Raw genomic sequence first — 15,000 nt, 5'->3', positions numbered from 1 at the left:
AAATACAGTAATCTATTATATTATGTCAAATTACGCTGCAAATTATATTCCAAAGCAATTTATGCATTGCAATTAACATTACACTATAAAAAAAGAAAAGAAAAGTTGAGCTAACTTAAAAGTTTAAGGCAACCAACTTTTTGTTGAATAAACTTAAAACAAGAAATTGAGAAAACTCAAAAATCTGCTGAAGCTAGTTGCCTTAAACTTTTAATTTTGCCCAACTTTTTTTTTTTTTACAGTGTAGGCACAAAAATGTTTATGAAAGAAATAAAAGCAGGTATTAGTTTCATTTGTTAACATTAATTCACTGCATTAGTTAACCTAATCTAAGTTAATGTTAATTCCATCATTTACTAATACAAAATCAAAAGTTGTATCTGTTTATATTTTTTCATTGGTCCTGAACTAAAATGAACTAATAATAAACAGTTGTATTTTTATAAAACTAATGGGACTTTATTGTAAAGTGTTACTGTTCGGAAAGTAAATGTTAGATCATGTTATCTCATGGGTTTCAGTTCTTATCTCTACTCACATCCAACTTTAACACAGTCTGTGCTTAGGCTTGGTGTTTATAATAAACCTTCATAATTAATGGCACTATACTTCATTTGTATTCTTGTTCTGTATGCCGTTAAATTTAGAGGATTTGTTGTGGAGAGAACTAAAATCCATGTTTATGGGATTATTATAGTTAACTTAAAATAAACCATTTAAAAAAAAATGTCATTACTTGAAATAAAAATAAATTTAACTAAAAATAAGATATAATACAAAAAAACTTATTTTATTTCAGCTACTTTCCAAAGCAACATTTGTCATTTTCATTTAGTTTAACTGCATGCACTAAAATATAAAATACAAATGAATAAATAAAAATGATGAAAATACAAAACAATTATAAAAATCTTTTAAAAATTTAAATAAAAACATAAAGCATAAAAAATAAAAACACATTAACGAAAAATATAATAGTATCTCAAAAACACTGTTTTATAGTGCTTCTAATGTTTTATTTACTGGTATTTTACATTATTTCTAAACGTAAGAACAAAATGTGACTTATACACAGAATTCTTAAGAAGACTTATGCACTTATTGCAAGCAGCTTATTTCCTGTAAATGTGGTAATCAGAAAGCAGTGAGGTCAGAACGTACCGGTGGTTTCTTGACCACTGGACTGACGCACTCGACCGGATCCTGAACAAGAGCCAAAAAACAAGTCAAAGGCATATCTGTATCTGACTTTCTGTGGAGCTCAGAGCATCACGTGTGAAGATGACAAGATCAAAATAACCCATAACAGATTTCACACAGTCTTCTTCATTTTAGTGGATGATCAGGGGAAATAAAGAAGTTCTGTGTTCTGATCTGAGATGAAGCAGAACTAAAGGCACCTGAGGAGCTTGTCTGCGTCTTCTGTCCTTCTTAGGTGGAAGTTCAGGAGGCTGAAGGTCTGCTGGAGGATCAGCGTGGAAGCTGGAGAATGCAGATGGATCTACACACACACACACACACACACACACATAAACAAACACACACAGACTGTTATGCCGGTGAATCGGGAGAGACCAGTGTGTGTGTGTGTGTGTGTGTGTGTGTGTGTGTGTGTGTGTGTGTGTGAGTGAGTGCACCTGGTATTCATCACGTCCTGGGGACCAAATGTCCCCACAAGGATAGTAATACCAGTAAATCTTAATCTTGTGGGGACATTTTTTGGTCCCCATGAGGAAACAAGCTTATAAATCATACAGCATAAAGTTTTTTGAGAATCTAAAAATGCAGCATGTTTCCTGTGAGGGCTAAGTTTAGGTGTAGGGTTGGTGTAGGGCAATAGCACATACAGATTGTACAGTATAAAAACCATTACGCCTATGGGATGTCCCCATAAAACATGGAAACCCAACATGTGTGTGTGTGTGTGTGTGTGTGTGTGTGTGTGTGTGTGTGTGTGTGTGTGTGTGTGAGTGAGTGTGTGTGATGGTAACCTGAGTTGACGCTGCGCACGGATCGGGGTCGTGGAACAGGTTGAGGTCGTGTGTGTGTTCCGCTGGACGTTCTGAATAAAGGGGCCGAGACGCTGATGCCCAGAGCTTTACTGTGATCGTCCTCTGCTGCCATACTCTCCTCTGAACTACTGCGCTGCTTCGGCTGAACACACACACACACACACACACACACACACACGCTTTATATAGAAAACATTGTGTATATACAGTCAAACCAAAATTTATTCAGACACCTGCAACATTTCTCACATTATATCACAGTTTATTCCTTGCAGTTTAGAAAATGGTAATAAAATATTAGACAAATATGTGGAAAAACATCACATTAGCAATTAAAGCAAAAACAGTGAAGCAAAAGATGGTCCAAATATTTTATCAGTTTTACTGCTAGTCCACTGTAAGAATTTTTAGGTGTAATATGTCACAAAAGGTTAAACTGTAATGTATTTCTGTGATCTGCAGCTGTATTTTCAGCATCATTACTCCAGTCTTCAGTGTCACATGATCCTTCAGAAATCATAATAATATACTGATTTATTATCAATGTTGAAAACTTAATATTCTTTGGGACTTTTTAAATATTTTTTAATATACTTTTTCAGGATTCTTTTATAAATAGAAAATTAAAAAGAACAGTGATTATTCAAAATAAAGTTTGTGTTACAATATACACTACTATTCAAAAGATTGGGATCAGTACATTTTTTTCTTTCTTTAAAAAAAAAACTTTTCAGTAATATTTCCCTCCGGATGTGTTTTGTTGAAACGGAAGTTTAATCTGTGAACAGACTCACTTTGGGAGGAAGAGGAGGAGGAACGTCATCGCTGTACTGCAGTGTGTTACTGAAGAGAGAAAACACACGCTCCGTCAGATCTTCATAATTCATGAAGACATTCATCTGTGCTGTAGATTATACTGTACCTCGCTGGTCTGTGGGAGAAAATGAGAAGCATGATTAACCACAGATATCATTAACATCGGCACCGTCACAGCTCTCTCGTATGCACTCAATGACATCAAACATGTGGTGAGTGAACGGACCTCTGATTCTTTTCTGTTCAGTTCATGAGAGTTGTTTCTTTACTAATCTACACCTGACCTCTGTGTTTATGGCTAAAATCATAAATAGATTGCCTAACAAGATTCTAATCATTCAGCAAACCAGTGTTGTTAATGTTAACTAAAACTAATTACTTTTGTTTTGTTAAATGGACTTAAATGAATCTGAAATAAAATATAAATATTAGATAAAATGACTAATATTATATAAAAAGAAAATTAGAGAAAATTTCAAATAAACCTTGAAATGTTGCCTTAGCAACTAACTGAAATAGGTTTTAAAGTAATAGAATTATTAAAACAGAAATAGAAGTGAAAGCTAAATGGATACACACACACACACACACATATATATATATATAAACCTAATAAAAATGTCAAAAGCACATAACAAAATGACTAAACCTTAAGCTAAAATTAAAATGTATACATTTCTGTTTTATGTATTATTATTCTGTATTTCAACATTTTAGTATTTTTATTAATTACCTTCATCATGAGGATCTAGGTTTATATTTATAAAACTAAAATGGAAATTAAAATATAACTATAACATTAATAAAATACATAACAAAATTACTAAAGCTAAGATTAAAAAAATAAATAAAAAATAAAAGTATAGTAATAAGTAGAATAATAGTATATATAAATAATAATAATAATAATGGAGAAAGCCGTGATTTAGATGGTCTTTAGCTGGTGCTGATCATATGGATTCGCTTCATGCAGCAACTCATTAAACGCTTGAATGCAGTAAATCTGCCAAATGCATAAATGTGTGTTTATGATTTCAGAAGAGGAGAAGAACTTACATTTCCACGTCGTCGTAATCGTCATCCGTGTCCACGCTCTCATCCCTGTAAGAGTTTATTATGAGAAATCATCAGCACATGGGCTGTATATGTCCCGGACGAGTGAATAAATGTGATGTCGGCTCTTACCTTCTTCTGGAAATGATGGGAGGACTCGTCCACTGCCCTCCTGATGACTGTAACTACACCAATCACATCAACAACAGCACATGTTAGCTCACAACATCTGCTTTGCAATAAAAATAAATGCAAACCTTCTTATTTTTAAACTAAACTTATGAACACAACTACACAGCTAATGATAATGACTACAGAAAGAAGAAAATTAGTTATTTAGGGACCCCATGAAGTGGTTTGACAAGTGCTTTTTCCCTGTGGTCATGCAGTTCCTTTTAAAACAGGAAGATGTGTTGGGACATATCATCCCTGGTTGTTAAATAGCCAGTTATCTTTTGTTTAAGACAGACTGAGCTCATTTTTATCAGCTTCCTCTCAGAAGTTCAACACACAAACACTAACCGTTCCTTCTGGAGACTCTCGTTTGCCAGCGAATGGTCTCTGTGTGTAAATCTGCTCCACTGAAACACAGAAATCAGCTTTATAATAAAGAAATAATGAGTGCAGATCTGTCATGAACACACTTGAGAGTCTTACAGCTGATGTCTGAGTTCGTTCTCTCGGCCCGGTTGTGTCGGTTGATTGAGTGAATTCTTCTGAGTGAATGTGGGACGATCACCTGAGAGAAAGACACACAGATGGACTGTCTTTATGAGTGAGTCACTGAATCATTCATTTAACCGAATCATTCAAAACATCATTCAAGAAGTAAACAAGCAACTGTCTTTATGAGTGAGTCACTGAATCATTCAATCAACTGAGTTGTTCAAAACACTGATTCATTCAAGAAGTAAACAGGGCACTCTTCATGACTCAATTTATGTGGTTTTTCAAAGTCCTCTAATGATAAAATATGCTTAACAAACGTGAAATTCAGTCTGATATTCAAACACTTTTGTGCTACTGCTCTGCTCTTTAAAGACATTTCCGCATTGTCTCAGATGTTCCTTCTACTATATCTTAGCCAAAAATAGACACAAATGATTCTATGGCTGTCAAATACTGTAGTAAGAGTATAGACCTACAATGAGCGGGTTTGAGATCAAACTGAGATCTCTGACTTTTAATTGCATACTTCTTCAAATCTGAGCAGATCTCTTCTGAACGTCTAGAGGAGACACTGAGGTCTTTTTCTCAGGAGAAACATCTCAGTCTCCTGATGCAGTCTCATTGCTGTCTATGAGAACCAACTGAGATATTAAAGATTGAGATTTATCTTTCCCATAAGTGTGTGTTTGTGTGTACGTACCTCCAAATCTTCATCATCCATGTGTAAGTCTTTGAGTTTCTCAGGGTGTCTGACTTTGTCCAGCAGTTCGAGGGTTAACTCTTGTCTCAAAGACGGCTGCGTCACAAATAAGTGCTGCAACAAGACATGATACGAGTTCAGCTAAACACACACACACACACACACACGTGCTAGCACAACACACACACACACAAACACTCTCTCTCTCTTTCTCTCTCTCACACACACACACACACACACACACAAACACTCTCTCTCTCTCTCTCTCTCTCACACACACACACACACGTGCTAGCACAAAACACATGGTACCGTCAGCATCTTTTTAGCGCTGGGTCTCTTCTTTGGGTTTCTGACCAGCATGGACTTCACAAAGTTGTAGAACGCGGTGGAACTGAAATACGACGAGGAGCCAGAGATCAGTTTGAGCTCAGATTCTGATGCTTTACTAAAGAATATCTCAGTCTCTCACCATTTGGATTTGTCTTTGAGTTTGGGAGGCTGATAGCCGCTCTTGGACATCAGGAACAGAACTCTGAGAAACCAGAGAACAAACAGTGTTGGTCTTCATCTGAGACGAGTCACAGAGCTTTATACAGCACAGACTGTCTCAAAGCAGCTTAGAATAGTTCATCCAGTAATGAAAATGTGCTCACTCTCATTTCATTCAAGATTAGGATGAGTTTGTTTCTTCATCAGATTTGTAGAAATGTGTCACTGACAGAGTCTGCTTTGTTTAGAGCTGTTTTGAGTTTTTATGGATTATGGACTCTATGGTATTTTAGTCAAAAAATGCTGGATTAGTTTCTTCTTTTGTCTTCTCCAGATGTTAACTGATGGACTGGAGTGGTGTGGATTATTGTGGTGTTTTTATCAGCTGTTTGGACTCTCATTCTGACGGCACCCATTCACTGCAGAGCATCCATTGCTGAGACACTGATGCAGAGACACATTTCTACAAACCTGATGAAGAAACAAACTCATCCTGATCTCAGATGAACTGAGAGTGAACACATTTTCAGATCATTTTCATTATTGTGTGATCCATTCCTTTAAATCAGTTTGATTGTTGTGTACCTGAGAGGATGAACATCGAACAGAGGTGGCTGTAGTTCTGCAAGCTCAATCGCTGTGATTCCGACAGACCAGATATCACACAGCTCATTATATCCACCCTTGATCTCGACCGCGGCCACCTCCGGAGCCATCCTGCACACACACACACGCTCAGAACCAGAACCACCTGTCTGATCATCAGGACCTCAATCTGCATTTGGTGACTTACATCGCATTCAAAGTGTGCAATTCTTGGATTTGTGTGTAAAGTAAAAAAAAAGAGCCAAAGTTTTGAAAATGTGTGTAAGCAGCTGAAAAACTGTAATTATGTTCTCCAAACCTTAGCACAAAATATTATTTATACATCTTTCATGGAACATTTTTCTGAAACATTTTAGTTGGACGTACATCTTGTTTTTCTAAATGTTACTATTTGTTTCAGAACGTTAGAAAACATTTAAACGTAACATTTCCACAATGTTCACAAACCAGGGGAACACTTGACATTTTGACTGTTCACAGAACATTCAGAAATAACGTTTTCATAACTTTAGTAGAAGCTTCTTGTTAGCTGAAGTGTGCCAGAACTCTGAAACAAGCCTAAAATGAAGCATAAACAGATGACGAGGTTCATCTCACCAATACGGCGTCCCAATGAAGGACATTCGACGGGCAAACGTGGCTGTGATTTGTGCCGAGATGCCAAAGTCGGCTGGAAACAGAGACAGAGACAGAGGAGCGTCAGACACAGACAGATGCAGTGAGACAGGTTTAATGGTTTTCAGTTGTTCTACGAACCCAGTTTGACTTCTCCATGATCATTCAGAAGAATATTTGCACCCTGGAAAACACAAACTCAGAGTAACTAATGGAATTACGGAATTATATTACTAAATAAATGCAACTGTAATCTGTTACAGTTACTGTAGGCCTAATTAAATTACAGTTACTTATGAAAATGTTAATGATTACAAAGAGGGTTACATCTGAATATTTTCACACACACACAGATTTGATTGATTTCTTTAATAAATTGCAGTGACTGCTCTAATATATGACACACCAATGTTTCAGGAGTTTAGGACAGAATTGCTTATTTGATATCTGTTTTATTTCCTATTTGGGTTTATGTATATGCTTTATTTTTTAAGATTAACTGTTTTTCCAATGCATTGTTATAGTCCAGTGTTTCTGGTCGTAGCTGTGCAAAGATTTGATTTCAAAAACAGTATCATAGCTACTAAACTATTTATTATTATGGTTTTAAATCAGTATTTAACCTCAGAATGATCTCAAAGTAAGTTCTGATTTTGTGGCTTTAAAAATAAATTATAATAATCTTCACTCAAGTGATGAAGGATTCTGAAACTCTAACAGTAATCAGTGTTGAGTAATATTGTTAACCCTGCCTGCTTTACATGTTTCAAAATGACTAACAGTTGAAAACATTCGTTACAAATTTAGAAAAGTAATCAAAATGTAATCATCTGGTGATAGAGACGACTGAAGTGTGTGAGTTTACCTTGATGTCTCTGTGGATCTTCTTCTGTCCGTGAAGATAATCAAGACCCTGACAAACAGAGAGAGAGCATGTGTCTCATGACAGAAGTGTGTTGTGTTATAATTGTGTGTATGTTTTAACATGAAGAGTCTGTCACCTGCAGCATCTCTCGACAGATGTAAGCGATCTGCTGCTCGGACAGAGGACCGGTCACTAACACACAGAGACACATCACAATCACAATCAGAAAATACTCAACCCAACCATGTTTGCTGATACACTATAGAGAAATACTGTAAACTGACATCATATGTTTATTTATGTGAGATAAATATCAGCCTAGATAGAAAGGCCTCTGAATAAGTATTGAAGGGAGTTTTGGGGAAAACAGTATAAAAAATGTTAAAATAAATAACAAAATTAAAATTAAAATTAAAAAATAAAATAAATCAATCATTTATAAATTAATATAAATTAATTAATTAATTAGTGCTGTCAAACAGTTGATCATAATTAATCGCATCCAAAATAAACGTTTTATTACATAAATGACATAATATATATGTGTGTATGTTTATTATATGCATACACACACATACATGCATATATTTAAGAAAAATATGTTATGTTCATATATTAAATATATTTATATATAATATAAATTATATGAATATAAACTGTCAGGATCCTACCCTGACAGTCTTGTCCCTGTTCAATGTGTCTTTGTTTGTTTTGTGTCTGAGCACATGCTCTATCTCTGTCTCTGTTTGTGTTTGCCGTGCTCCTCCCTGTTTCCCATGGTCACGCCCCCTTGTCTAGTCCTCGTTTGCTTGATTGTGTTCACCTGATCCTCGTGTGCTCTGCTGCTTTATATTGTGTTCCTTTCCCTTGTGTCTTGGCTGGTTCGTTTTGGTGTTTACCTGTTTCTTGGTCCTAAAGATATCCTTTGATCTTGCTCAAGTGATTTTTTTTTTTTTTGTAAATCTATCTTGTTATTTTATATCCTCGGTTCCTTCTAGTTTTCTTGAGTTCTGTCTAGTTTGTTTTTTGTTTTTTTTTGTTTTTGATTGTGCATTCTTATCTAGTTTCGTTTTCTCTTTTGATTTAGATTTTCTTTTGTCTGTCTTGTGTCGTCTTGTCTTGTTTATCGTGTTTTGCCCTGTCCTGCCCTTTACCCAGATTCCCTGACCTCTGACCCCTACTACCTGGAAGCAGCTCTCCACTCTCACGAGTCAGGCCTTTTGGTTCTGTGAGTCACTACCTGGCGGCTAGACTGGTGCGACTTCTGAGATTCACTTCAAGCTACGGGGTCCCTGTCTTCCTGCCTTCCTCTGGAGCTGCGGCCACCTTGGGCCGGCTCAGTGGTCATCCCTCCTGCCTGTATTGTGTTGTCTGCCCTGCCCCTCTGTTTGGACTGATTCACTTCTCCCTCTCCCTGCTGTCTCTAGTCAACGTCTTGTCAATAAACCACCATTGTCCGCTCATTTGCATCTGGGTCCCATTTCTTGCAGATCCCTGACATAAACATATACATGGAAATATTTTCAAAATATATACGCCATGTGTTTGTATTTATATATGCATAATAAATGTACACAGTACACACATGTTCTGTAAACAAACTTATTTTAGATGCGATTAATCATTTGACAGCACTAAAATAAATTAAAATAAAAAATTTGAATGAAGGCAGTTTAGAAATATTACATTAAAACAAATAAATATCAGCTTAAAATGAAGGGAGTTTTGAAAAGTTAGATAAAACAATTAATAAATAAAAAAACGGATCAAATTAGAACGAAGGGAGTTTAGAAAAGTTAGATTAAAATATAAATCAATCTCAAAATTACACCATCTGGATGCAAAAGCATCTTTCTCCATTGACTGCTCTGTATTCTGACAGAATTAAACCTTTTTCCAAGCAACATTCAAATCAAAACTATTCCATTATATCATCTGATCACACGCAGTGTTTTTAGAGACCCAAAGGGTTTGAGAGGCTGAAGATATTTTTATGACACGCCACTGTCAGGAAAAACAGGAAACCAAGCTAACGAGTAAAAACAGTGGTGTGAGAGACGACAGGCCCTGTTTACCGTGGTAAATGTCCTGCAGAGATCCTCCACCGCAGTACTCCATACAGATCCACAGTTTATTCATCCTGCAACACACACACTCATCATTACACTCATATTCATATCCATTCATCTGTCATCTGTCATTTTTTTAAGAGTCAAACTAGATCTCAAGCTCTTGTTTTTCCAGATATGCAGGGACACTGCAGAGGTGGATAAGGCATACCAAAAGATTCTTCCCAAGATGCCTTGCCAGAGAAGATGTCAGTGATGTGGATGAGAACATGTGGCCAAACGCAGATTAGATTACATTTATTTATTTTTTTAAATTATTTTTCTCTGTTTGTATATTCACATAATAAATGACAGCTATATTGCATATTTTTTTTGTTTTCTTGCACTCTTGTCCTGTTGCAAATATAGCCTTTACTGCAGCAATTCTGTATCTGCCCCCCCCCCCCCCCCCCCCCCATAGACCATTCATTCTATAAAACTCTGAGATGGTTCGTTCAATTTTTGGATTGAATTTCTGCAGCAAAATAAACAAAATACATGCATTTACTAAACCCAAAAAGAAAAAGCAACTGCACTGTAAAACACAATCTATGATCAATGCAATGTACTGTCTATTATATAAGGTCAGACCTGATATTATTTCCAATCACAACTCAGAACCAAGTAATGTTGTCCTACCTGTTAGAGATCATTTTATAATTTAAGCATAAAAATACTCAAATTCAAAAGAAAATTTGTTGTGGAGCATTATTAATGCTAAATTACTTTAAAAAAGTGCAATAAAAAAACAACTTAAAATTACTGAAATACTGACAGATATTGTATCTGAAAACAAAAATTGTGAAATTACGCATTTGTAACAAAGAATGTACAATTTATACATCACATATATATATATATATATATATACATACACACACATAGTTAAATCATATTTATTGTGTTGCTGCTTGGAAAATGTGTTATTTTATTATTAGAAGTAATTTATTAGCTGCATGAGATATTTTGCATCTAGTGAACGAACAAATTCAAATGTGTTTTTGGTTTCACAAAGAACCATTCAGTCAAATTTCTTTAAAGAACCATCTCATTCTTACCTTTTTATAATCTGAAGAACCTTCTTTCGCCACAAAAAAGCTTTTACAGAGAGGTTCTTCAGATGTTAAAGGTTCTTTCTGGAACCATTTAGACAAAACTGTTCCTCTGTGGCATCATGAAGCATCTTTATTTGTAAGAGTGTGTTTCCAGTGTCTGACCTGATGTAACTGCCGTGATAGGCCACGATGTTTCTGTGTTTGCAGCTCTTCACCATCACGATCTCTTGCTGGATGACAGAGAAATCATCCTCTGAAAGACAGACGGGCTGTGAGAGGCTCATCATGATTAAAACGATCAGAAGACAGGTCAGTCTGTTAAACACTGCTCTTACCAGGCTCCATTTTGATGATTTTAATGGCTGCATATTCCCCATTCTGTTTATTGCGAGCCTGAAAACACACACACACACACACACACAGTTTATCAACTGTTTCAATGCTAACTGTATAGACTGATCCACAATTTCACAATTTTGACTAATTTCCATGTCAACCAAGTGTTATTTTGATCAGGTTAACCTCAAATATTTATTTGAATTACATTTACATTACATTTGCATTTAGTCATTTAGCAGATGCTTTTATCCAAAGCGACTTACAAATGATGACAACAGAAGCAATCAAAACCAACAAAAGAGCAAAGATACACAAGTGTGCTTAACTCAGTTCACAAGGTTTTTTTATATAATAAATACAAAGAAAACAAGTAGATAGAATATAAAAAAGAATAGGGAACTCTAGTGTTAGAGGGTCTCTTTGATGAATAGAAATAAAACAAGTCAAAAGAATAGAAAAAGAATAGAGATTGCTAGTGTTAGATGAACATTTATTATAATAAATAAAAAGAAAACAAGTAGTTAGGATAGAAATAGAATATAGAGAGTGCAAGTGTTAGTAGATCTGTTTTTTATAAATAAAAATGAAAACAAAGAGATAAAATAGAGTTAGAATCGAGAGTTAGAGAATTAAAGAATTAAAGTAATTATACATTTAAATACTGAGTAATATTAATTAACTACACACTGTAACCGATTTTTGTCATTTGAGCAGTATTTTATTGTAATATGTACAGTAAGATACTGTAAAATGTATATACAGTATTTTACTGTAAACTGCAAAGGATTGTGGGAAAATATATATTTTAAATTGTTTCTAGTTAATCTGGCATGTCCTTACTTAACCTTAACAACGAACTATAACGTTCCTGAGGTACTGAAGTGCGTGGGCAACACCACGGTTTCACTGAAGACTTTAAACAGGATTTTCAAGCACTTTTGTTTGTTCTTTTAACATCAGCTGGTAAGTTAATAATGTCAGTTAGCCGAAGTTAACGGACACAGTGAAGCATAATATCTTTAGTACACTGCCTCTTTATCGCAAGTGCAATTCTGTTCAAATGCTATTTAAGCTAGAAACGTGTGTACCAGTGTTGTATTTCACTTTAGAGACTGTTCCTAAAGTCAGCGAGAGACGTAAAATAAAACATGAAATACTGAGTTAAGAACTACCACTGTAAAGTACATCTTTTGTATTTTATTTTCCAGTTTGTGGTCTTGTCGTCTGCATCGGAGGAGTACTGGAGTCTTTTCCTGTGATTGCCGTCGAAACAACAGGTGAGCTTTCATCAACTGAACTAATGTTACTAAAGTAGCCAAATTAGCCACTAACTCCAGAACCAGTTTACTCTTTAAACAGAGGAACGGGCTAGCAATATATTCATATAGTAAGCTTTGCTTATAAATATTAAAAATGTGGTAACACTTTACAATAAGGTTCATTAGTTAACATTAACGTTAGTTAAAAACATTAGTAAACATGAACTAAGAATGAACAATACTTCTACAGCATTTATTAATCTTAGTTAATGTTAATTTGAGCATTTACTAATGCATTATTAAAATCACAAGTTGTGTTTGTTAACATTAGTTAATGCACTGTGAACTATCATGAATAAACAACTGTATTTTCATTAACTAACATTAACAAAGATTAATAAATAGTGTAATAAATGCATTGTTCATTGTTTGTTCATGTTGGTTAATACATTAACTAATGTTAATAAATGACACCTTATTGTAAAGCGTTACCAAACATGTTTATTTTATTAAAAATGTTTGTATTACTGTACGGTAGTTTTTTCCTGATCATAAACTATAGTAACACTAAAAGAGTGTTGTGACTCTGTTTCAGGAGATTTCTCCAAGCAAAAACAGGATCCTGAATATGAGGGCAGAATCATCTTACAGCCAGCTGTCCGTTTTACAGAAATGCAGAATTAGGTAGCCCTAAATACATTCTGTTTTACATTGCATTACATTCATGCGTTTGCCAGATGCTTTTATCCAAAGCAAGCTATATTGTATTTAAAGTAGGGGAGCACGGGCACAACCTAACAGTGTTTGACTGTCTTAGTTTGTGTAAATCCACAGCCATGGGGTTCAGAGTATCATTTTTTATACACTTTAATTTCACACTTGTCTAGTACAAATATGTTGCGTTGTTTCATAATTACAGTGTATATGTTTTTCGTTATTTATCTCAAAAGAATGGAAGTGAAATGTGACAACATGCCCCATAGGTGGGGTACATTGTAACATATGAGGGGCACTTTGTAACATAATCATAAGACAGCTTAAAATATTATTGGATCTAATATATGACAGATCATTGAATATCGGATCATTGATATGGCAGCTAGTAAATACTGTGAATTTGGTTATGCTAGCATGTGTGGAAATATTTAAACCACGTGCGCTGCGCTCCTCTACACATTTTATGAAGTTATTCGTTCCCTGGGAATCAAACAGGGGCGGCGCTAGGGGTGGGCTAAGGGGTGCTGAAGCCCGAATGTTTTTATTGCCATGCCTTGTGTGCATCAAGATTGAGTTTTCATGCGCATTAAAATTATTTCTATTAAACCAACAAGTATGTTTTGCCATGATACAATGTGCCCAGGGGACTGTGGTGATGAACTTCTTTCAGCTAGTTCATCCTAGAGATCAAGACTTTAAAAAGAAAATGTTCAACAATTAAAAATAATATTATCAGAACTAATGCTCATGATTTATTGTGATTTATATGGGGTTGGGGTGGTAAAAATCATGGATTACAGTGCTGTACAATGTACTAACCCTACATGAAAATAAACACTACAGCACTGATACTGTAAATGAAAATACGGTAATAATACTGTAGTTGAAAACACAGTAACGTTATTATTATACTGTAAATGCAAAGTTTTTTACAGCAATCTTTTTACAGTACATGTACTTACTATATGGTTAGTTTTAGGATTCAATTTTGGCTCAGTGTTATTTGCAGGTAATTATGTATAATTTATTGTTATTATAATAGTAAGTACATGTAACGTGTAACAAGGACACCTTAAAATAAAGTGTTAGCCCATAAATGTATTGCAAACCATAACAATGTACCTAACATAGTTAATGGGCAATTAATATACTCATTGACAATCAGTTATTAGAGATCAAATACCACAATAAAATAGGAGGACATTTACCACAGTTTGTTCTAATGTTCACCACAGAAGGAAATCACATGGCTTTGTGATAAACCATCATTTAGTTTTGAAGTGTTTGGTTAGTAACAGAGTTTTTGCACACATGAATGAAATGAAGTATTGTATTATTTGAAAGAAATTTTAATTTAAACTCAATCCATTTTTCTAAAATATTTAGATCATTAGAACATTTTAATATAAATCATCTTGATTTTAATATTTTTTATTAGTTATTTTTATCAATTTAAAAAGCAGACATAACAAAAAAAACGGTAATTTGTGCACAATGACTGGTCAAACAACAGTATAATCTTAGATAGCCACTGCTCTCCGGACCTGGAATTCATGACTGTTAAATGCCGACCGTTCTTTTTACCGCGAGAGCTAACAGTAGTGATTGTCACCGCTGTTTACATACCACCCGACGCTAATGTTAGCATAGCTCTCGCTTTCTTATTAGATGCCATAAACAAACAGCTGTGTGCT

At 34.9% G+C, this 15,000-nt stretch overlaps 1 protein-coding gene across 4 annotated transcripts in view; it reads right to left on the bottom strand.

Annotated features, from left to right (window-relative positions):
- The window catches only part of LOC306854088 (mitogen-activated protein kinase kinase kinase kinase 5-like), a 36,770-nt gene that overhangs the window by 6,716 nt on the left and 15,054 nt on the right, over nucleotides 1-15,000 (bottom strand). For all 4 annotated transcript variants that reach the window (XR_013782800.1, XR_013782801.1, XM_079391899.1 and 1 more), the window contains exons 2-20: nucleotides 11,327-11,384; nucleotides 11,154-11,244; nucleotides 9,904-9,968; nucleotides 7,965-8,020; nucleotides 7,829-7,876; nucleotides 7,105-7,147; nucleotides 6,946-7,018; nucleotides 6,328-6,459; nucleotides 5,723-5,785; nucleotides 5,563-5,644; nucleotides 5,251-5,364; nucleotides 4,539-4,620; nucleotides 4,404-4,462; nucleotides 4,014-4,066; nucleotides 3,885-3,929; nucleotides 2,807-2,855; nucleotides 1,992-2,154; nucleotides 1,401-1,501; nucleotides 1,162-1,203 (exon numbers count right to left, since the gene is read on the bottom strand). Coding sequence is in view for 2 of the 4 variants with exons in the window: in XM_079391899.1 (XP_079248025.1) it covers nucleotides 1,162-1,203; nucleotides 1,401-1,501; nucleotides 1,992-2,154; nucleotides 2,807-2,855; nucleotides 3,885-3,929; nucleotides 4,014-4,066; nucleotides 4,404-4,462; nucleotides 4,539-4,620; nucleotides 5,251-5,364; nucleotides 5,563-5,644; nucleotides 5,723-5,785; nucleotides 6,328-6,459; nucleotides 6,946-7,018; nucleotides 7,105-7,147; nucleotides 7,829-7,876; nucleotides 7,965-8,020; nucleotides 9,904-9,968; nucleotides 11,154-11,244; nucleotides 11,327-11,384 (1,419 nt within the window). In the remaining 2 variants the exon portion in view is untranslated. The remainder of the gene's footprint in view (nucleotides 1-1,161; nucleotides 1,204-1,400; nucleotides 1,502-1,991; nucleotides 2,155-2,806; nucleotides 2,856-3,884; nucleotides 3,930-4,013; nucleotides 4,067-4,403; nucleotides 4,463-4,538; nucleotides 4,621-5,250; nucleotides 5,365-5,562; nucleotides 5,645-5,722; nucleotides 5,786-6,327; nucleotides 6,460-6,945; nucleotides 7,019-7,104; nucleotides 7,148-7,828; nucleotides 7,877-7,964; nucleotides 8,021-9,903; nucleotides 9,969-11,153; nucleotides 11,245-11,326; nucleotides 11,385-15,000) is intronic.

Source organism: Barbus barbus (genome assembly GCF_936440315.1).
Source record: "Barbus barbus genome assembly, chromosome: 34".
Lineage (NCBI taxonomy): Eukaryota > Metazoa > Chordata > Actinopteri > Cypriniformes > Cyprinidae > Barbus > Barbus barbus.
The sequence above is the reverse complement of the archived record's forward strand: the minus strand, read 5'-3'. Positions and strand labels throughout refer to the sequence as shown.